Source organism: Geotrypetes seraphini, chromosome 7 (assembly GCF_902459505.1).
Source record: "Geotrypetes seraphini chromosome 7, aGeoSer1.1, whole genome shotgun sequence".
NCBI classification, from domain to species: Eukaryota; Metazoa; Chordata; class Amphibia; order Gymnophiona; family Dermophiidae; genus Geotrypetes; species Geotrypetes seraphini.
In genome coordinates this window covers 153,686,091-153,709,247 of record NC_047090.1, presented here as the reverse complement: position 1 = coordinate 153,709,247, position 23,157 = coordinate 153,686,091, and the positions used below count along the sequence as shown (strand labels likewise).

General features: G+C 41.9%; 1 protein-coding gene across 5 annotated transcripts in view; it reads left to right on the top strand.

Moving 5' to 3' along the window:
- The window catches only part of CEP170B (centrosomal protein 170B), a 162,640-nt gene extending 148,162 nt beyond the window's left edge, over nucleotides 1–14,478 (top strand). For all 5 annotated transcript variants that reach the window (XM_033951231.1, XM_033951229.1, XM_033951230.1 and 2 more), the window contains one exon: nucleotides 133–14,478. In XM_033951231.1, coding sequence (XP_033807122.1) covers nucleotides 133–368 — 236 coding nt within the window. In that variant the 3' untranslated portion in view covers nucleotides 369–14,478. The remainder of the gene's footprint in view (nucleotides 1–132) is intronic.
- The last annotated feature ends 8,679 nt before the right edge of the window (nucleotides 14,479–23,157 follow it).

The following is a 23,157-nucleotide window of genomic DNA, read 5'->3' as shown; positions in this document are numbered from 1 at the left end:
GAAGCACAGAAAGAACTAGATAATCACATATTCACGTTGCATTGTAAAAGTCTAGAACTTTATTGAAAACCAGTGCTGTTAAGGATGTTTATTTCATTTGGGGTATTTTTTTTTTTTTTCTTAATCCTATAGTTATCAATGCCGTAATTGATCCCACGGGAAATTTAGAAGCGATGGCAAACAAGAAGACTCTTCTGGCCTCTCTGCAGCCCACAACCACTAAAATCAGGACTGCAAACCATGTTGCCTCCACGGTGACCTCTCAGCCTCCTGTGCCATTGAGGAATTATTCCCGAAAGACAAACTGCAGCCCATCCAGCAGGGAAGGCAGCTTTCTTCCAGATGATGAGGAGAGCTGTATGGTGTAAATGCTGGTGTCTTTCGTATTGTATAGTGTCATTTTCTGTGGCGTCAGTGTTGTCTAGGGGTGCTTGTGGACCGTGTGTAGATTGCTTGACACATTCACAAGGAGTGATCTCTGCAGTGCGGTTTGAGTGGCGAGTGCAGGAATGAATGTTTTTCGAATAGGACAAACACTGTGGTGGTAGCACATATGCAGCATGGAAGCAGAACTTTGACCAAGGTTTTTTTAAATTTTGCTTTGTTATGTGTTTTTGAGTTTGTTGGGTTTTTTTTTTTATGACATTTATACTTTGGTTTCTCCAAACATGACATAACTGTAAAGAGGATTTCCAAGTCTTGTGTTCAGAACTGCCAGCACTCAAGTGCTCTTTGTGTCGGCCTAGTCAGAGCTCTCATTGTCTGGCAGCTACGTTGCATAGATGTGCCATCAAAGGTTGATTGATGGGGGAGGTATTTGGACAATGATTAAATGGTGCATTAAGGTGCTAGAATGGATATTTCAGGATATACATGGTGCTATGGGTTACCACGGGCTCTTCTCTTGGAATGCATTCAGTGTTAGAGGGAAGGGGAGGGGGGAAGGAATAAATGGTTTTGAATTTGGTTACTGTTAATTCCAAGTCTAAAATTTTCCCTCAAAAAGAGATTTTGGTGGAATATGTGCAGTAGTGAGCTGAACTGCTTCCTGAAGACCCATGGCCTGTGCCTAGGTTTAGAAAAAAAAACCTACAAGGCCTCAGGTATGAACGACAGGCCCTTTAGAGATTATTGTGCCAAATAATAGTCAATTTAGAGTATTTGTTTTTCTAGGCATGTGTTTAAAGGAGAAATAAAAGTCCAAGTTCTATATATAGATCCAAATACACTCACGTGGAATAAAGAGAGGTTTTTCTAGGCTTGAAAGGTCAGATTCTTCAAAAAGTTGCTGAAAGGTAGGCACCTAACTTAAATGTTTTAATTGGCTTTAAGTGGTGCAGTAGTTAGGCGTGCTATTGAAAACCAAAACTCCTTTAAAAAAAATTAGGTGCCCTCCAGGGCCGGTACCTAACACCGAAGCCTGGAAGTGGGTGTGTTTAGGGGCAGCACCAAACTTTGGAGTTACTAGATGGCCGCGATTCTACAAGGAACCTAGGTACCAGAAGCGTAGGCCTGTAAAACCCTGGCCTAAGTTTCCGAAGCCTAGGATCCTTGCTAGCCGCGATTCTGTAAGCTGCGCCTGTCCGTGATTGACACGCAGCAGGCGCCGCTTAATGAATCAGCCCCGAAACGTATTCTTTGCTAAAGAATTATGCATTGCTACTTGAAATACAGGTCACAGGCTTATAATAGACCCTGCTGGTGCTTTGATGACTTCTAATACCACTACGGATTTATTATGAAAACCAATTGGTGCCATAATGTTATTGTGTTTTTTATTTATTTGCCATTTATTGCAACTTAGACACACTGGTTGATAAGACTGTAAATAATTACATGTGCGACTCCCTTTGTGAACTTTTTCTGTAAGGTCAGAATGTGTGTTGTAGGAGTTTTTGACATCTTTTTAAAGTCCCTGCCTTCACGATGACTTCTGTTGGCCAATTGCAAGGTTCCTCCCACCTACCAGAATTCTGATGCTGTACCAGCCTGTTTTAGTGTAAAATCCACTGGTAATTTTTATTCATGGGAAATGTTGAACAGCATAGTGACGAATACAGATATCAGTATATTTGTATTCAGAGACTGAGTATTCGACTTGATATACAACCACAATATATCCATATAACCAGAGGAGGGGCCGGGGCCTAGAGCTATAGCAATAGTGGCAATATAGCTTTAGGCCCAGGTCCATCCTCTGGTTATATGGATATATTGTGGTTGTATATCTAATTAGACAGCCAAAATGCATCCATTCAGTGGCTCAAGGAATTCAAATAAAAGCCATTATGCTACCAGCAGACAACGATAGCCACATAAGCATATTTCATTATCAGGATTTGCAACAGTAGACCAAAGCAAAACTACACAGGTAGTTTCATTTGGATTATTGCCCTGGGGAATGTACTCGCAGAGATTTGTGTCTGCTTTTTGAATCAGTACTTTGGCTGAGAACAGTGTGTGTACTTTAGAAAACAAATCCAGCGCTGTGTGTGGCATTGTTGCCCCCCCTAAGCTCTCCCCACCTTGGAAACACACAAAAACAATGCAGGTATCTGTCTAAGGGGTGGACTCTTCTGAAGTAGCCTGCTCCATTTCTTTGGCCATTGCACACACCATAGCAACTGGAGCTCCTGTTCCGATAAACAGCCTCCATAGATGCAGACAAAATTCAGTTGTTGAGATTAAAAAAAAAAATATTAGAAAAGAGCATTTCCATGTACGGTTGCAAACTCCGTTTGCTCTTCCGATTTCTACTTTGCTGAGTTACAACGCTGTGCTTGGAGCAATTTTCAATAGCTCACTTAGGACCTGAGACCCACGTTTTCCAAAGAATTAACTGCATAGCTTTTCCATGGATACCAGAGTGCTCATATATTCTGCCTTTTAGACTTCTATGCACAAAGGAATGGGAGAGAGGAAACTTTCAGGCTTGAAAGGTCAACATCTCATGTGTGGTTTCAGTGGCGCAGTAAAGGGGGGTGGAGGTGGGGGTGGGGTGGTCCGCCCCGGGCGCAGTAGCATGTGCCCAGTAGCATGTGCCCTGCTCCCCCCCAATCCACTCGGCACATGCTACTGGGCTTGATGGACCATTGGTCTGACCCAATAAGGCGATTCTTATGTTCTTATGCCCCTTGCCTTCCCTGTACCTTATTTACTTCCCCGGCGTGAGGTTGCTGCCGGCATCGGCACTCTCTTTGATGTCATTTCTGGGACCCGCGCCTAGGAAGTGACATCAAAGGGCGAGCCGAAACCTGACCTGGGCATGCTGCTAGTGCCGGAGAAGTTAAAAAGGGAAAGGGGCACGTGGGGTGGGGAGGAGGGGGGCATCGCTGCATGGTTTAACCTCCCCCCACCTGAATATGTCCTTGGGAATGTCTTTTAGTAGTCTGATAGGAAGTATGTACATTGGAGGTCTGGAGGTCGCTTTAAAAGGCAGTAGCCTGGGTAAGTGTTCTGTGCACACAAGTAGCCTTTATTAAAATTGCCCAAGTAATTCGTACATAGAGGGAAATTCTATAAATGGTGCTCAAAAATCGGAGTCGGAAATAAATCGCTGTTAAACAGTATTCTAGAAAGGGCACTCTGACATGAGTGCTGGCCAAAGCTGAGTGCCAGTATTTTATGTCAGCTAAAACCTGGTGCTCAGCTCTTGTCATTTCGGTGCGTAAAAGGCACTGTTCTGTAAAACTGCATGCAAATTTTTGGAACGCCCCTAACCCGCCTTTGCCCCTCCCAGGGCCATGCCCCATTTTGAGTTGTACACTGTAGGATTTAGGCACATGGGGGTTACAGAATAGAGCTCGTGGGCAGATGCATGCACAAATCCAAATTGGTGCCAATTAGTGGAATTACTGATGGTTTAGGCCTATTTAGCTGTGCACGCATCTTGGTTCTGTACCGATATTTCAACACCATATATAGAAGCCAGAGGATTATGTGCATACAAATTTACCTAACTGCAGCAGAGGTTTATCTGGGGAGTTGGGTAAGGGATAAGATTTATGGTATAGTTTATAAATTAAACTCTCACCAAGATATATACCAAGCACAGTATATATCTCAAACTCCTCACCTCCAATATATAATCCCCAGCTCCTCAGAAGTACCACCTGGGCTCAAAAGTTTTCACTGCAAATATGTGCATGTACTTTCTGTCGAATAATTTTCCGAGAGAAAATATGCACTTAGGGACAGATTCTGTAACTTGGTACCTAAAAAGATAGGCACCTATTTCAGGGCAATCACACTTGAGCGCCCATTACAGAATCGTGCCTAACTAAAACTTAAAAGCCTACATTATAGGCACCTGAGTATCTTAGAAATTTACGCCTAATGGCGCCTAAGTCCTTCTCTGCCTCTAAACATGCCTCCTTTGGAGTTAGGCACCTATCTTATGTAGAATCGTGCCTAAGAAGATAGGTGCCTATCACCCAATTAAAGCTCATAATTGAAGCCAATATACTAATTAAGTTGGGTACCTAACTTAGATGCCTATTTGGCACCTATCTTTAGGTGCTTTTTTTTTTTAATAGAATTTCCCTCTTAAAGCCGAATTCTGAAAGAAGTTGCCAAAGGTTAATTGCGCCTACTGGTGTCTAACATGTTTTAAGTGGTACAATAATTGGTTGCACCATTAAAAACCAATTAAGCATTTATTTAAAAAAAAAAAAAATTAGGTACTTCCAGGTGGCCTCCAGTACCGGCGCCTGGGTCCATGGCATCTAGCAGCGCCTGACACCAAAGCTTGGCAGTTGGCATGTTTACGGACAGTGTCAGACTTCGATGTGACTTGGTGCCACTGGTCACGATTCTGCAAGGACCCTAGGCGCTGGAAATGTAGGCCTGCAAAATCCTTTCCCTACATTTCCGACGCCTAGTATCCGAGGTCGCTGCGAATCTGTAAGTGGCGCTTGTCCGTGATTGACACGCAGCAGGGACCGCTTACAGAATAGAGCCTTTACTTTCTCGTAGAAAATTGTTGTAACTTATGTGCAGGTTAGGCAGTCTGGTATAAAATGATTTCATCATGAGCTCTTTCAGACTGAGCCTATTTACCCTGATAAATCACTGTATATCCAGTAAAATTTCTTTGAAAATTACCCTTCATAGCTCTAAAAAGTTGTGATTCCAGTATTCCACCGTTAAATAAAAGAGAAAAAAATGCTTCAGTAAAATAGCTTCCAGTGCTTAACAGGTTCTGTCAGTGTTCCCTCTTAAGTACACAGAAGACCCCTTTTCTTTTAGCCATCCATGTGGGATGACCAGAGTGCTCTTAGCAATGAGGAACACATGGATGATCTCCTGTACACTTTACAGGGAACACTGGGTTCTTTAAACATGTTTTTCTCCATCTTCATGACACAGTTGACTTACAGTTGACTTAATCTAACTAAACAGGTGAAACTTCACTTCTTGGTACTTATAAGTGTAATAGGGCTATTTCCAACAAGCCAAGGCTGGCATATCTGTTACAAGTAAGGAGGAGGGTGATTGAGAAGGTCAAATAGCTCAGTTTGATCAACTCAGTTGATTTTGTTTCTTCTGCCATCACAGCTTCTTCATGGATGGCATGAGAATTGTTTTGAATATAACAGATTGAATTTTAGGCTTCTACCCGAAGCCAGTGGCTATTTACAAATTAAGGAACGGTTCAGATTGAATCGTTCAGTCATGGGGTAAGGGAGGGATTTTGTGAAAGGTGTCTAGTTTATGCTCATTTTATGAAGGTCTCAAAAATCTATAAAACACTCCAACCATATAAAATTCCCCAAAAATGTACTATTCAAAATAAAAACACCTCAGTCATGATAATCCTTTTGTTATGGTGGGCCCATCATATAAGGGGCAGTAAATCATGCCCAATAAATGCAGCACTTTCCCTTACTGCTTTGATTTTGTTCGAATTCTACTCGAGTATATACTCGAGGGAGGATGGGCTAAAAAATCAAATAAACAAAAAATGTTTTTTTTCTTTTAGAGAAATCACACTTGCATCACTCCAGGGCTGCATACCGTTTTATTGCACTGAATTTTCTGTGCAATTGTATGTTCTGTACCCTGTTTTCAAGGAACAGTGATTGCCACATAAGTCCTTTATTAATAGTATTATTTTTAAAAAGATTCTCTGGACAAAATAACGTTGGAGGATAAATGATGAAAGACTATTTTTAACATGCATTTATATAAAAATTGGGACTTACGATTCGAGCAAGCTAAAAGCATTAAGGGAAAGTGCTGCATGTATTGGGCATGATTTACTGCCCCTTATATGATGCCCAAAACAATAAAAAAGATGAAATAATTTGTATACAGATTATTATGACTGTGAGGTTTCTTTTGGAACTTTATATGGCTGAAATGTTAAGAGCTTTATGTGCTATTTAACCTTCACTTTTTTTCAGGAGAGGGGTATACATTTTATAAAGGTGCCCAACACCGGCCCTGCAGTGCACAAAGAAATGTATATCTGTTCTGAAGAAGAGATGCAAGTATGCACATATTTCATAAAATACAGGAGTGCATGCATACATTTAACTCCTCCCAAAGGGCCATAGAGAAGGATGCAGCATCTTGGTGGTGTGTGTTCTGCTATGTGCACATTCAGCAGCACAATTTTATAACCATTTCCTTACAAAAAAAAAACCATGCTTTACATGTGGAAATGTTTATAACATTACCCCTTCTGAGGCAGTTTGCAAATGGGCAACATTTCTGCATAGTGCGTAGGGAAATTTGATACCCAATTTCATGCTTTAGTGTGCATGATTTTCCCGGGGATAAAAAAAGTGCATGGATGTGAAAATATTCTCTGCACAGGGCATCTTTGTAACAAGAGGCATTAATAATAATCTCTACATACCCAAAATGAACTAGATTTAGTAAATGGCACCCAAATTTCAGTGCTGAAAGATATCTGGGTAGAGCACTAGTCTATAGATCTAATCCAAACTTTTATTTGTGGATTGCACTGTACCTCCATAGGTTCAAGGCAGTTTACAAGCAAGAGAACTTACAATTAAATGTCATGCCAGATATACAATAAATGCGTTATACTGTTGAATGTAATTTATAACATAGGCTTGAATCACAAAAACTTTTAAACAGTTCGATTGGATATTGGGCAAGTTGAAATGGAGCTGAGAGACTTGTTATAAGACAAACAGAATTCCTGCAGTCATTAATAGTTTGACAGGCATATATAAATGGCACCCCATGTCATGAGCTATTTATAGAATATTATGTAGCACTGGGTACCATGTGCAAAGATTTGCACCAGCTGAAACCTGGTTTAAATCCCGGTGTATAAGTTGGGCATGGATCCCCCCAAATTCTGTAATACAATGTGGATCTTTAGTGAATGCCCCTGACTTGCCCATGCCCCTCCTATGGCCTTTTCAGTTGCACATTAAAAAGATTTGTTCACTGATCTGTATAGATTAGCCTTAGTAAGATGCATACAAAGCATGCTTATGTCCCGTCCACCCAACTCGCATCTATCTGAAACCCAAACCACGCTCAAAAGTAGACCTCCTTACAATGCCTATAAGACCTAGTTTTACAATTGCTATGCAGCATGCTAGCTTACTCTGTAGTACACTGGTTAAAGCTACAGCCTTCTATACTGATGGCCCTAGTTAAATCCAACTCAGTACCTCTGACAGAAAATAAATAAATGAAAACATTAAACAGATTTTAAAAAAATGGTATGGTGCCAACATTTTACAATTTACAAAAAAACCCGATTACAATTATAATAAAAAATAGAATAAATTTGCCATTCTAATAACATAAGAATTATAGCATTAAGGACATTGGATGTCTAACTCCCGCCTAAAAAAACCCAATTCTGTAAAGGACGTCTAAAAAGTTGGACGCCGAGCGTGATTCTACAACATGCGTCTAGTGAGGACGTCCAAACTACGCCCAAATTTAGGCGCACTTTGCAGAATTTGGCCCTTAGTCTCCAACTGTTAAGTCTATGTATACCTTTTTACGCTAGTATTCAATAAAGGAAGATAGGCATCTATGTTCCTTTATAGAATAGGCTCCAACACCCTGTTACAGACTTGCCCCGATTGATTCCCCCCTTCTAAATCCATCCTAGGGTGTGTGTTGCAAAACATATGTGCTTTAGTTGTGAGCAGTGTTCAGACAGCACCTTTACAGATTTACAGGCTTCTTAAAAAGCCGCACTTACCAGGTCCACAGCGAAGGAACCTTTTCCCATTCCTGGTGTAATCCCTGCGGAGTCCCACAGGGCTCCCCTCTCTCTCCTTCTCTGCTCAATGTCTATATGGCACCATTGGGACATATGTTATCTGATTTAAAATTGAAATCGTACATATATGCAGATGACATTACAATCATCATTCCCATAACCTCACTGACACAAGAGACAGAACAATTCACCTCATCTATCCTCACTAGGATAGAACAATGGACTACACAATTCAAACTAAAACAGAAGCCAGAAAAAAGCTTTTCCTAGCAAGTCCCAACCACAAACTAACGAACACCTCCTTGAAATTAAACGGGTTAACTTACCCAATCAACTCTACCATCAAAATCCTTGGAGTCATCCTAGACCGATGCCTGTCTTTTGAAGACCATACTAATGCTCAAGTTAAAAAATGTTTTGGCATCCTCTGGAAACTTCGTACCATCAAACACTATTTGACTTCTTCTCTTTTCGTTTGCTGGTTTAATCTCTAATCTTAAGCATTTTAGATTACTGCAATATCATATACTTGGGTTCCTTTAAGAAAACCATCAAACAACTGAGAATCATTCAGAATACTGCCATCTGTCTCATCAATGGTCTCAAAAAAAATCCGATCACGTAAGCCCGTATTACAGAAAACTACACTGGTTGCCGATGGAGGCAAGGGTCATCTTCAAGTTTGCCTGCCTCTGCTTCAAAACCATAACTGCTTCATCCCCAATCTACCTCTTGCACCATTTTGAATTTCCAGGCACCACTTGCACACGCAATGCCTATCTGTTCGCCTGCCCCTCCCCGAAGGGCTGTATCTACAAGAGATTCCTTGATAGATCACTGTCATTTCAAGCAGGCAAATGGAATAAATGTCTAACCACCTTCATTTCCAATTCACCCTCCTACCAATCCTTCAGGAAATCAATTAAAACCTATCTCTTTGATAAATTTCTCTGACTCCTTCCTGCCTTGTAATATCTCTGAAACACTTCCAGATATACCTAACTACCCCCCCCCCCCCGGCCTACCAATGTAATTCAAAAGTTTTCTCTGTAACATCGCTGTCACTTCCTATTCTCGTCCTCTGTGAACCGCTCTGAACTGCTTGTGGTATACAAAAATAAAGTTGTTATTATTATTTACCAGCTTCATGGTAGAAATTGCCCTCTCAGTTCTCTGGAGGCGAGAATGAACTGCTGCCCAGTGGACATCATGAATTTCAGTGTAGATGACAACTTTGCTTCCTTTTTCTCATGCTTGGAATGTTCTTCTCCCTGACTTACCACAGGAGTCCAACACATATTTTCACACACGTTTAAAGGGCTGCTGTGTCTCTTGGTGTACACAGATTTATACCGTAATTAATGACATTTAGTGGTACAGCTTGTGCACTCTTGCACATCATCCCTCTTTCTTGCCATCTGGTTTTAGTTATGCCTTTGCCGTTTTCTTGGAGTGAGCTGAAATCCATGGTTTCTTTCCATCTGTATTTCTTTATGCTATTTACAGTTTTATTTAGAGACATCTCCGCATTCGGTGGGATTTGGTTAATTTTCAACCTATTTAGGAATGCTGCAATCCTGCAAGTTTTTCTTTTATGTAGTTTGACACATAAACATTTTTTAAACAGTAATATCTGAATCTTGTCAAAGTTCATAGAAACTTAGAACATGTTGGCAGAAAGACTGTCATTCTGGACATCCACACCAGCTGATCAGTTCTACAATTCCTTCCTCTCCCTCAGATTTCTTCTGTGCTTGTTCCATGCCTTCTTGAATTAGGATACTGGCTTTGTTCATAGAAACATAGAAATAGACGGCAGATAAGGGCCACGGCCCATCTAGTCTGCCCACCCCAATGACCCTCCCCTACCACCTCCAGTGATGTATGAGTAGGTTGCCTACTCATACATCACTGTGTCTATAAAGCAGTGTCCCGCAGACTTTGTTGAGCTGCAGCACAGTAAACGTAGTGGATGTGGCTCGAGGCATCCGGAAGTGCGTGGACATTGCCATGATAACTTCATCATGCCAATGTGCGTGCATGCGCGAAGGCCCTCCAGTTGGGCCCTGAGCCACTAATGGGGAGTGCCATCAAGGAAGAGGGCCGGAGAGAAGAAAAGGTGCTGTCGCCAGCTGGTTGTCTACAGAATGTGCCTCTCGCTGCGAGAGACACATTTTGTAGGCAGTCATCTGGTGCTGGCGCCTTTCCAGTGTGTCGCAGCACACTTGAAATCTCAGGAGGCACACAGTTTGCGATACACTGATATAAAGGAATATTTCCTTAGATTAACTCCTTATTCTAAAGTCTACCTCCTTTGGCCTTCATTCTATGAGCCTTCATTCATGAGCCTCCTTTCAATTGAAAGAGGCCTGCTTTCTGTGCATTCTCTAATATCTTTTCTTTCCAACCCTTTCTCAGTAGATGCATATTTAGATTTTTGTCCTCGTATGCTTTATATCTAAGACCGCTGACCATTTTAGTAGCTTCCCTCTGGACCATCTCAATTCATTTATATCATCCTGAAGATATAATCTCCAGACACGTACTCGGTGAGGTCTCACCAGAGACTTACACAGAGGTTCCTGCTGGTCATTCCTCTCCCAGTATTCTTAAGCATCATTCTGGGTTTTTTCATCACCTTATCTATTTAATCATGTTACAATCATCGGATAATATCACTCTTGGACAGAAGCACTCCACTGCACTACATTTTATTCCACTTCTTGCAGGGTTTTTGCAAGTCAAGAAGTTTAAATATCTCTGTGGCATTGATGTACAGGAGGTGAGTATCTTTTAAAGGAAGGAAAGCTCTGGAATGAGAGGGCATAGGATGAAGTTAAGAGATGATAGGTTCAGGAGTAATCTAAGGAAACACTTCTTTACAGAAAGAGAGGTAGATGGTGTGGAATAGTCTCCCGGTAGAGGTGGTGGAGACAAAGATTGTATCTTAATTTAAGATAGTGTTGGACAAGCTTGTGGGATCTCTTAGGGAGAATAAGAGATAGTGGATGCTGTGGATGGGCCATTTGGCCTTTATCTGTCATCATGTTTCTAAGTGCATGGTGCTGCATTTTCCTGCCTTTTCTTGCTAAACTCCTCCATTTTTTAGACTTGACTAGATTCCTTGTTATGCCATCCACACCCTCAAGGGTATCTACCCTATTTGCAGATTTTGGTATTGTTTGGCAGACAAAGCTAGACCACTCCTGAAAGCCATTCTGCAGTATTGCTTAAGAAAATGCTGAATAAAGCAGATTAAGGACAGATCCCTATGGTGCACTGGTAAGACCCCTTTCCTCAGAGTGAGTTTTGTTTATCTCTACTTCTTATTGCTTGCCATTCAACTAGTTTCTAACCCAGTCACTTATTTTAGAGCCAGTATCGAGAGCTTTGATGAAGACTAAATATACCACATCTAGTACTCTTTCCTGATTCAAAACTCTGATCACCCAATCAAAGAAACTGATCATATTTATCTGAGAAGGCCTACCTCTGCCTCAGATTCTGTAATCTAGAAACTGTGCTGTCCTCTGTTTTAAAAGCGATTCTGTTAATTTAATCGAATAATTGGCCTGAATTTCCTGGCCTCCTTTTCCTGTCCACTTCTGTGAAGAGGAACAATATATGCCCATTTCAAGCCCTCAGGAGGCAATTCAGACTCAAAAGACATGTTGAAAAGTGCAGGCAGCAGAGGTGTCAGAACTTCCTTATGTTCCTTTAATACTGCACATTTTATCTAATTTTAGTTTCAATTAGCTCCTTACAGTTTTCATGAATGTTGTTTTGAGATCAACCTCACTTCCATTTTATGGCAGTTTTCTATGTGGACCTACTCCTGGCCCTTTCTTGGTGAACACCAGACAAATATGTATTAAGCAATAATATTTTTTCCTCAGCCTCTAGATATCCCTTCCCTTCATCCTTGAGTCTGACAATGCCACTTTTGCACTTCCTGGTCTCACTAGCATATCTAAAAAATGTACTGTTCCCTTCCCCCCTCACACAATTTTACCATATTGGCTTATTTTTTCTTCCATTTCTATCTTTGTTTTCCTGACTGCTTTACCAGCTTCTCTTAGCTTTCACAGATGTTTCCCGCCTTCCTCTTTTTGTGATCTAGTTTGTGAGGGCTAGCTTCTTTTTCAGCTACTACTATAGAAGAAGTTCATAGTGATGTTTTTTTCTTCTCACCATTATTTACTTTCCTAACAAAGAAGGATTGCTGCCCTTACAATATCTCCTTTCTGTTTTGCCCACTGCTTTTCTGTTTCACCTAATGTTCCCATTCAGCTGACAACTTCTTGAAGTATTCACCCATCTTGACAAAGTTAGTTTTCTTGAAGTCTAGGACCTTCGTCTTTTGAATGAACCTTCACCACCTGTGCTCTATTACTAACTCATACCATCCAGTGATCAATGAACCCTTAGTGACCATCCATTATCCTCCTTTGTAAGCATTCAGTATTGCCCGTTTCCAGGTGGGTTCTTTTACCAATTGATAGATAGTTCTTTCTACAAAAAAACAGGATCTCCCTACTTCTGGACAACACTGCTGATGGGATGTCCCAGTCAGTATCCAGCAGATTGAAAATTACCTAGCTATAGAATCTCCCCTTTCATAGCAATTTTTATGAATGTCTTCAATTACATTTCTAGCTGTTTGTTGTCCTGTCCTTATTTCCAGACATTTTGGTTTGGCTCTTTCCATTATTTTGGCCCTTTATGCCTAATAGTTAATAGGGTTCATTTTAACCTGGGTGAAGAGCACAGTTCCAAACTGTTGTACAGCTTCTTGTCTCATAAATTCATGGCACTTGTGATATTTCACTTTTGAAGACTGCTTAACTGTTATTTTGTAATGGTTTCTGTAAACTTGTACAGATTAAGGACAGACTTGTGATGGTATTAGAAATGGCTTGGCTTTTGCCCATGTTAGCTTTGCCAAAGAGCAAATCGTAAACGTTTCAAATACTGTAATATATGTAACAAAACACTGGTTGCTGCCAAATGTGCAGTCTGTATGTAATTATTGTGAACAGCTCAGCATATCTTCACTGGAAAGCCACAAGATAATTGTAAGCATATTACCCTAAGTAAAGTCCATAGTACATCTCTTGAAAGCAAGTGTTTTACTCCTTATAATTTTTTTAATAGATTGCCCTCTTTCTTGCAGTTGATTTACAGTGGAGTGTATTAAAGCTCTGTTTGTAGATGCTCCCACGATTATACCAGAAAGTTCTCTCTCACGTCCCTTGTTGTCTTCCCTCTCCATTGTGCTCTAAGCATGGTCTAAAAAGGAGAGAGAATGCCAGGTCACCTGTGGATATTTTGATGAAAATGTTCACAGCTTGTCAAACATGTTAGGCCATATTCTATAAACGGCGCCCTTCACTGCCTAACTTAATTGTTTTAATTGGCACAGCATTTGACCGTGTCATTTAAAAAAATGATTAAAAACTCATTTTAAAAAAGTATGCGCTGGAATTACATCTACAGCAAGATGCTTAATGGCGCCTTAATCCTAAGTGGGTGTGAATAGGGGCGGAATGGGACTTAGGCGCTGTTAGGCACAGTTCACTAAAGAACTTAAGATGCCTGCAATGTAGGACAGTAAAACGCTGGCCTACATTGCAGGTGTCTTAAGTTTTTCCTTAGATGTCATTAGCCATGATTCTGTTAATGGCACCTAAGCGTGATTGACATGCAGCCGGCGTCCATTTGGGTATATGCTGCCGATTTAGGCACCGTTTACAGAATCCGGCCTGTTGTGTCCATGCAAAAATTGCTACGTAAATAGAAATTCTCTTGTTATTTTCACGGGACACAGTAAATGTTATACAGGTGTAGCAGTTGTAATGTCTTTTGTGATACATCCCTGCCTGTTTACTGTTGCTATCTCTGCTGTCTGCTGGGGTCCCTGAACTATCCATTGAGCCGTTCTGTTTGCATGCAGCTCAAATGCAATCAGGGCTTTGCGAGAATCAGCTGGACATTTCTGCAGACACCGACACGATCCATGATGTAGTTTTCCTCTGCTTAGATGGTGTCTGTATATTTTTTGATTTCAGAAGTTGATTTATTTTTCTCCTATTCCCCTGTCCTCCCTCTCTTGTTTTTTGATCATAATTTATTTAAAGTTATATCTGTATATTTTGTTCTTAGCTGGTATTTGTGGATTTTTTCTTCAAGTACTACTTTATTTTATAAAATTGTATCATAAAATGTATTCTAATAAATCTTTCTTTTATCATGTGGTACCTCGATTGTCCAGTTTATATGTTGGAGTATATGAAAATGAAACCTAGGTATTAATACATAGGATGTACTGCAAACCTCAGATAGCTGGTGCTCAGACCATCCTTATGCGCTCCCTTCTTCCCAATCTCAGCTCCAGGTCTGCTAAGATTTTTCAAAAATCCCCAGTGTATATGCATGACCTGTATGCGCATGCACAACGCCCAGTGTCTGCCGACAAGTGCCTATTAATTTTTGTTATCCTGAAAATCCAATTAGCTGTGGGTGGTCTGTTGTGTAGAAGCTCTGTCCCCCTAAATTGTAGAGTTTGAGAAAATATTTTGAATTTTATAAATGTCTTTCCTAAAGGAAAAGTCCATAGTCTGTTATTGAGAAAGAAATGGGGGAAACCACTGCTTGCCCTGGATCGGTAGCATGGAATGTTGCTACTCCTTGGGCTTTGGCCAGGTATTGGGGACCTGGATTGGCCCCCATGAGAACAGGCTACTGGGTTTGATGGACTGTTGATCTGACTTGGTAAGGCTATTGTTATATTCTTACGTCTGTATATATGTACTTGGTGGTTATTTGAAAACTGCATAAATAAAGGTATCTACTTGGGAACACAGCATAATCAGCAGTGCCTCAGATGATGAATGGGTAAGTAAACCCAGTGGCGTACCTAGGGTTTGTGGCACCCGGGGCCCATCATTTTTTGACCACCCCCCATGTAAAAAAAATATTTTTTGTAATAACCATGAAACGGAATAAATGGTCAGAATAGAAACAGGCAGTGAAAATTTTCTTTTATTGAACCTCATATGTAACCATTAATCCAAACATAACATAAATTATGTCTGAATTGTCATGACATCAGAAGTACATATGGAGTAGTTGCAGGTGATGCTTGGGACAGTTCTGATTGTGTTAGTTCGGTTTTATGTGTTTTTTGAATAGAAGGGTTTTTATTTCTTTTTTGAAGGTTTTGTAGTCTGTGGTCGAGGTCAATAGGTTGTAGAGTTGGGGGTCGAGTGTTAGGAGGTTGTCGAACAGTTTTTTTTCTTTTGACGTTTTTGGTTGGAGGGTGTGTGAATGGTGCGTGAGTTCTCCTATGTCTGTTTGAAGTGGATTGAATTATTTAGCTGAAGAAATTAGTTACCCCCTCATCCCACACATATTAATTCTCTTCCATTTTTGTTCCCATTATAAAAAACACTGATAAGTTCCCAGAAACAAATACATTAAAATAGGAAGTGAAAACAAAGGCCCCTACAGATGAGAACATAACATAAGAATAGCCTAACTGGGCCAGACCAATGGTCCATCATGTCCAGCAGCCCATTCTCATGGTAACCAATCCAGGTCTCTAGTACCTGGTCAAAACCCAAAGAGTAGCAACATTCCATGATGTCAGAGGAGGGGCGGGACCGCGGCGGAGGAAGCAACGCAGGGATCGCTGGCATCGCGATCCCGCTGACGGCTGCTTTTCCACTGCAAACGGTGCGGGGGGCTGGGGGGAGAATCAGGGGGGAGGGGGACCGGAAGCCAATGGCTTCAAGACCGGGAGCACCCCCTCAGGGCTTGCACCCGGGGCGGACCGCCCCCCGCCCCCTTGGTATGCCACTGAGTAAACCTGTGCTAAGCGTGATGTATTAAAGATTTCTTTGCTTCTCTCTGTTGCTAAAGTATACCATAATACTGGGCTGCCTTAGAAGATGTTTGTTGAAATGATAATATTATCTTGTTCCTATGAACGTTTACCTCTGTTAGAACCAAGGTTGAGACCTGGCACTATGAACCTTCATTTGAACTACATGGGGGTGTTACCCATTCTTATATTACCCTACCCCAACATACCTAATCAGGCTAGCTAGGAGTTGTGCACCAGGACTGTTGCAGCTCTTGCTTCTGGCCAGTGGCTACTAGGTACATAAGCAATGCTGTACCAGGACAGAGCAAAGGTCCATCAGGCCCAGTATCCCGTTAACAATTGTGGCCAATCCAGGTCACAAATGCTTGGCAGGACTGTAGGATCCCAAAAGAGTAAAATAGATTCCATGCTCTTTCTCCCAGGAATAAGCAGTGGATTTTTTCCAATTCCATCTTAATAATTCTTTATGGACTCCCTCCCCCCCAACCTTGTCCAAACCTTTTTTTTTTTTTACCACATTGTCTGTTAACAAATGCCAGAGCTTAATTCGTTTTAAAAATACCAAGTAACTGGTGCATGCCTCCTAGTTTTTTTGGAAAATAAGTCATTTAGATATTTCTGTTCCACACCACTCATGATTTTATAGACTACTGTCATGTCTCCCCCTCAACCATCTTTTCTCTAAGCTGAACAGCCTTAACCTCTTTAGCCTTTCCTCGGAGGAGGAGGGGGAGGGGAGGGAGCAGACTGCTGGGCATGCTGGACCACTGGTCTGACCCAGCAGCAGCAATTCTTATGTTTTTATGTTTTAATTGAATTATCTGCTACAACAAGGTGTCACCTTTAAGCAATACAACACTGTTTCTCCAGCTCAACTGGCGATAAGAAAACCCAACTCGAGAATTGAACTGAAGTTTACCTGTCTAGCAGTGATTGCATATACCTCAGCTGCAAGAATGTTTCTTTTATGAACTACTTTTCTCTGAAAGGATTAAACTTTTTCAAATTATTTTTTTATTTCTGCTAAATCACAGAAAACATCCAGATATCATTGTCAAAAACCTAGCAAAGACCTAGGCCATATTCAGACAAAAAAAAAAAAGGTGCATGGAGAATCCATTCCAAGCTTTGCTTTTCCAATGTCCATTTCACCTACAAACCTGTCCAAATTAGGTTGTACACACCTTTTAGTTACCTCCCAGATTTCTCTGATCCAACTCCTGCTTGACAAAGGAATTGCAGATTTCCACAGCCATGCAACTTCCATTCGTCTGTGCAGGATAAGCTTAATGCAAGGCAAATAGGCTGAAATATTTAACAGGAGTCTCCTCAAATATGCTAAGACAGTGCCCTCTAGGACAGATTTAAAATCAGTCGAATGTTGGCAGAAAGATTTGGAGGAGGAGGGGGGGGGGGTGTTGAAACAAGAGCTAATACTGCCTGTAGATGACTATTCTCCCTACTCATGTGTGATCCATCAGTCAGCAGGATAATCACTAATAAAAAAAACCCTAAGTGCGCATGCGCACTCCTACCTATGTGTTCCGTGATCCGTAGCTCCGTGGCCGGAAGAATGTTAAAGAGTGTGGTGCGTATGCACATTTGGAGCTGACATCGGGGAGAGAAGGAGGCAGCAGCAACCGAACTGTGGAGCTAGGGGAGGGAAGGCCACAACCACTGCCGCTCCCTAGTCGCACATCCTCCTCTGTCTCCACTCTCCCCTCTGGGTCAGAGCAGTGTTGTAGCTCGCATTAGCTGCGCTCTCTGCCTACCCGGCAGCGAACCAACACCCCTTACCTCTGAATTTCAGTTTGTTGGGCAGGTCAATGAGGATTTGTTTATTCGCTGCCATGGCGCTGGAGACTGGTGGCGCTACCGCAGAAAGGGGGATGGGGGCATCCCAAGGAAGGAGAGCGGGGCGCAGGCGGGGAACGGGGGAGGGATAGAGACAGACACACACAGATAGCGGCCAAGGAGAGAAAAAGACAGAAAGACAGTGGCCAACGAGAGAAAGACAGAAAGAAAGACAGCGGCCAAGGAGAGTGAGAGGCAAAAAGAAAGACAGATAGACACATCTATTCTAGCGCCCATTAATGTAACGGGCTTAAAGACTAGCAATAATAATAATAGTTTATTTTTATATACCTCAAACCATTAATTCTTGGCGGTTTACACAATAGTAATTAGATTCCATAAAAATAATAAAAAATCCACTTATCATGATAATTTTGAAATCGATTAAATTTTGTATTGTTTAAATAAATGTTGTAAGATCTTTCTGAAATTGATAAGTGAGGGCTGAAGAAATGAAAGGATTGAAACATGAATTCATTACTCCTGCTTGAAACGCCAGTCCTATCTAAAAATTTCTAAAAACGGCAAGCTTTCACTGAAGGAAAATAAAACCAAACGGATCTACATTTTTTTTTTAACATGTAAAAAAATCTAAAATGAGCAACAAGATAAGATGGAGCTAACCCAAATAAAACTTTATAACAAATACATCCAAATTTAAACAACACTCGTGTTTTTTAAATTAAAAATCAGACGAATTGCTGTGTTTTGAATTAAACTAAACTAAACTAAACCTTAAGTTTATATACCGCATCATCTCCACAGATGTTGTGGAGCTCGGCACAGTTTACAAGAACTTAAAATATAGGAAGAGAAGGGAAAAAAAAGGTTTACATGAACTTATATATAGAAGAGAAGAGTAAAAGGGGATAGAATTACATTTTAGTGAAAAGCCAGGTTTTCAGTTGCTTGCGGAATAATTGGAGGAGCCCAGGTTCCGCAGCGGGGTAGTAAGGTCATTCCAAAGACCTGTGATTCTGAAGAGAAAGGATTTTCCCAGTTTGCCTGCATAGCGAATACCATGTAGAGAGGGGAAGGATAATTTATACCTTTGGGTGGGTCTGCTGCTCCTTCCTCTGCAGCCAGAAGCATATACTGCTCCATTTGAGGGAATTTTAGAATGGGAATTTTAGATTATAATAGGGGGCCCAATGAACTTATTTGCCTAGGGCCCCCCCACAGGCCGTGTGTATATGAGAAATATTACATACAACCTTGTAAAAAAATCTGTATGCTTTGCCAAAACCAGGAAATCTAGCTGGAATAAACCCTCCTGTTCTACTCTCTCACAAACAGCCCTTGAAATATCTGGATTTACTAACTGCCTTTTTCATGAAGAGATTTCCCCAAAGCGGTTTACAATACATTGAATAGTAATCAAGTACTCTTAAGTATTTTCCCTATCTGTCTGGAAGGTTCCCAATCTAAAGATGATGCCTTGGGCAAAAGAGTACCAAGTCACTTGCCCAGAGTCACAAGAAGCAGGCTGGGATTGAACTCACCGCCTCAGGGTGCTGAGGCAATGGCTCTTACCACAAGACCCCCCACTCCACTCCACTCCAAAAGGCTGGGATGGGGAGCGAAATGTAGAGATATATCAAGCTAGCAACCCTCTGCTGATTTCAACTGCCCAAAAATGGGGGGTCCCGGTTTATATTTGGCCCAGCACCCACCTGCCCACCTACCAGACTTATTGCAGGCCTCTGCCAGTCCGCTGGGCTCTACACCGTGTCCCCCCTTCCTGCCCTGTCCATTGTACCTCTACCACTGGAATCCCTGGTGGTCCAGAGGTATAGAGGGCAGGAGCAAGCTTTCCATGCTCCTGCCCTGCTGCTAATCCAGTCGGTCGCTGCCGCGAGTTCTGGCTTCAGCCACTGAGCGGGACTGAGCAGAAGCATGCTTTGGCACTGAGTGGCTCCCGCAAATTCTCCTACCTGCTACACCTCTGGACCACCAGGGATTCCAGCGGCAGAGAAGGTACGATAGGGCAGGGAGGTGAAGTGTCATGGTTTGGGGATGCTTTGCTGCAGCAGGACCTGACCAGCTCACCATCATAGAATCCACCATGAATTCTACCATGTATCAGAGGGTGCTTGAGGAATATGTGAGACCATCTATAAGCAGGACCGGATTAAAGGATAGGCCCAGGAAGCACGTGCTTAGGGCACGCAAATGTCAGGGGGGCCCTAGGGCCGGCGTTAGGGGGGAGCAAATGGTGCAGCTTCCCTGGGCCCAACAGATCCAGGGGGCCCCGCAGTACGAAATTCTTGATTGAACTCCTACATTGTACTTTTCAGAGGGGCCCCGACACGGCAGCTGTTCTCACAAGCTGCCGACAGCTGCCCCCGGCAGCTTGTGAGAACAGCTGCCCTGTCAGGGCCCCTCTGAAAAGGACAATTTTGGCTGCAGGGGAGAAGCGATCTCTTGCCTCCCCTCCTCCCCCCATCAGAATGCCTCATCTTTCCCCCCAAGGCGGAGCCGGCATTAGGGGGGAGCAAGGAGAGCAGCTGCACTGGGCCCTTGCCTTCTCTTTTGAGCCGCGATGATCATCTGTTTTCCTCCTGCTTCCCCGATGCGGCAGGCCCACAAGCCTTCTTCCTCTCTCCCCCCTCCCTGACATCAATTCAGAAGATCCGGGCCTGGAACTTCCTCTCTGACGTCAGATTTGACGTCGGGCAGAAAGGCTTGTGGGCCCATAGCGTCGGGGAAGCAGGAGGAAATCAAGGGCGGTGGCTTGGCGAAATCAGCAGCAGCGGCGGCGGAGAGAGGGAGAGAGAAGGAAAGGAAGAGGGGGTAGGGAGAGAAAGAAAGGGGACAGGGAGAGAGGAAGAAAAAGTTGGACTTATGGAGGGACAGAGAGAGAGAGAGATGTTGGTTGGGATGAGGTCTGGAGGAGAGGAAGCATGCAGGAGGGAAAAAAAAGGATGCACAGTCAGAAGGAAGTGCAACCAGAGACTCATGAAATCGCCAAATAAAGGTAGGAAAAATGATTTTATTTTCAATAGTGATCAAAATGTGTCATGTTCTTCAAATTTACATATGCTATATTTATATTTTGCATAGTATGCTAATCTTTGCTTGTTTTGAATTAAAAAAAAGAAAGAAATACAAGTGGAAATAAAGAAGTAAATAAGAAAACAGATAAATGGGGGTGGGGCAGGAGGGGCCCAGAGTACTTGTGTGCCTAGGGGCCCTCGAAGAATTAATCCTGCCCTGTCTGTAAGAAAATTAAAGCTGAAGTGGAACTGGACCCTGCAACACGACAATGACCCCAAACATCCAGTAAATCCACCAAGGACTGGCTGAAAACTAAGAAATGGAGAGTCCTGGAGTGGCCGTGTCAAAGTCCTGATCTTAATCCCATTGAGATTCTGTGGGGTGATTTGAAACAGGCTGTACATGCAAGAAACCTCTTAAATATCTCACAGCTGAAAGAATTCTGCATTGAGGAGTGGGCCACACTTTCCTCAGAACAATGTCAAGAGACTGGTAGATGGGTACAAGAAGCATCTCACTGCAGTTATTTCAGCCAAAGGGGGGTAAAACTAGCTATTAGGGTGTAGGATGTCCTAATTTATTCTTCAGTTAGAATACACATTTTTGTGGCTATCTTTTGTTTCAAGAGTAAATCAAGGAAATTTTTTGTTTACCTGCAATTACATCACTTTCTTTTCCACAGATAAATAAAAAAAGATTTGACATCGATATGTGAACATTTCTTAAGAAAGAACTGAATATTTCATGAAGTCTGCCCACTCAAGAACCCTCCCTCCCTTGAGAATCCATCTCTGAAGCAACCCCATCTGTTTGTCCCATCGTCTCTTGAATTCGAGCATGCTACTGGCCTCGACCACCTGGCGTGGAAGACCATTCCATCGATTAATCACCCTTTCGGTGAAGAAGTAATTCCTGGTGTCACCATGAAATCTTCCCCCCTTCAGTTTTAGCGGATACCTTCTTGTTGCCGTGGGACACTTAAGAAAAAAGATTTCTTCCTCTACTTCAATGCGGCCCGTGATGTATTTGAATGTTTCTATCATGTCCCCCCTATCTCTGCGCTCGAGAGAATATAAGCGCAGTCTGCTCAGACATTCTTCATATGGGAGATCTTTAAGTCCTGAGACCATCCATGTGGCCATTCTCTGGATCAACTCCATTCTCTTCACATCCTTTTGATAATGTGGCCTCCAAAACTGGACACAGTACTCCAGGTGAGGTCTCACCATGGATCTGTATAACGGCAGTATGACTTCAGGCTTTCGGCTGATAAAGCTCCTTCTGATGCAACCCAGCATTTGTCTAAACTTTGCTGAAACTTTCTCCACCTGATTGGCAGCTTTCATATCTTCCCGGATGATTACTCCCAAGTCCCTTTCTGCAACAGTTCTTGTTAAGTTTTCACCGTTCAAGGTGTATGTTCTGCATGGATTTCCGCTTCCAAGATGCATTACCTTACATTTTTTGGCATTAAAGTTTAGTTAAACAATCAAATAAAACTGAGAGATATACAAGAAGCAAAGGAAATTCAAAAATAACTAATATAATGAAAATAAAGAATCCCTTATACAAACAATCCAATTAATCAAAAACATGAGTATAATGTACAGAACTTATCATATTATAACCACTTTAATACTTTATTACCTTAATTAATATGATTCTAATGGTCATCAAAACACTTAAAACACATACAACCATAAGATTAAAAAACATATATGCGAACAGACACAGTTACAAATATAAATATGGCACACAGGATACGCTCTGTTCATGAACCCAATAGACAAAAATGAGCAAATACTTAGCTGCAAAGTCCAATGAACTAAATGTAGCAAAAGAGCGGCCCAGCCATCTTTGGAAAAGGCAAAACCAAGTCAATTCACTTCCAAGTCCAGAATCCAATCGAAAGCTAAAGTGCTGGTGTGCAATGATAACTCCAATGATGTGCAATAGTAATTCCAATGATGTGAAGATATCTAAATCTTGGTGCAAAGATATGCTTAAAAGACGTTCCACAGTTGTCCAAACACAAGGCAGGGGCCTGAACGGCAACAAGTCTCTTGCCCTTCCTCAACACAGGCCATGTTTCGATAAAGTCTTTGTCAAGAGGAGGAACTAAACTACAAATCAAATGCACAAACACTCATATAAAACACAAATACATTATCTAAACAACACAAGCTAAACCTAAATCAGA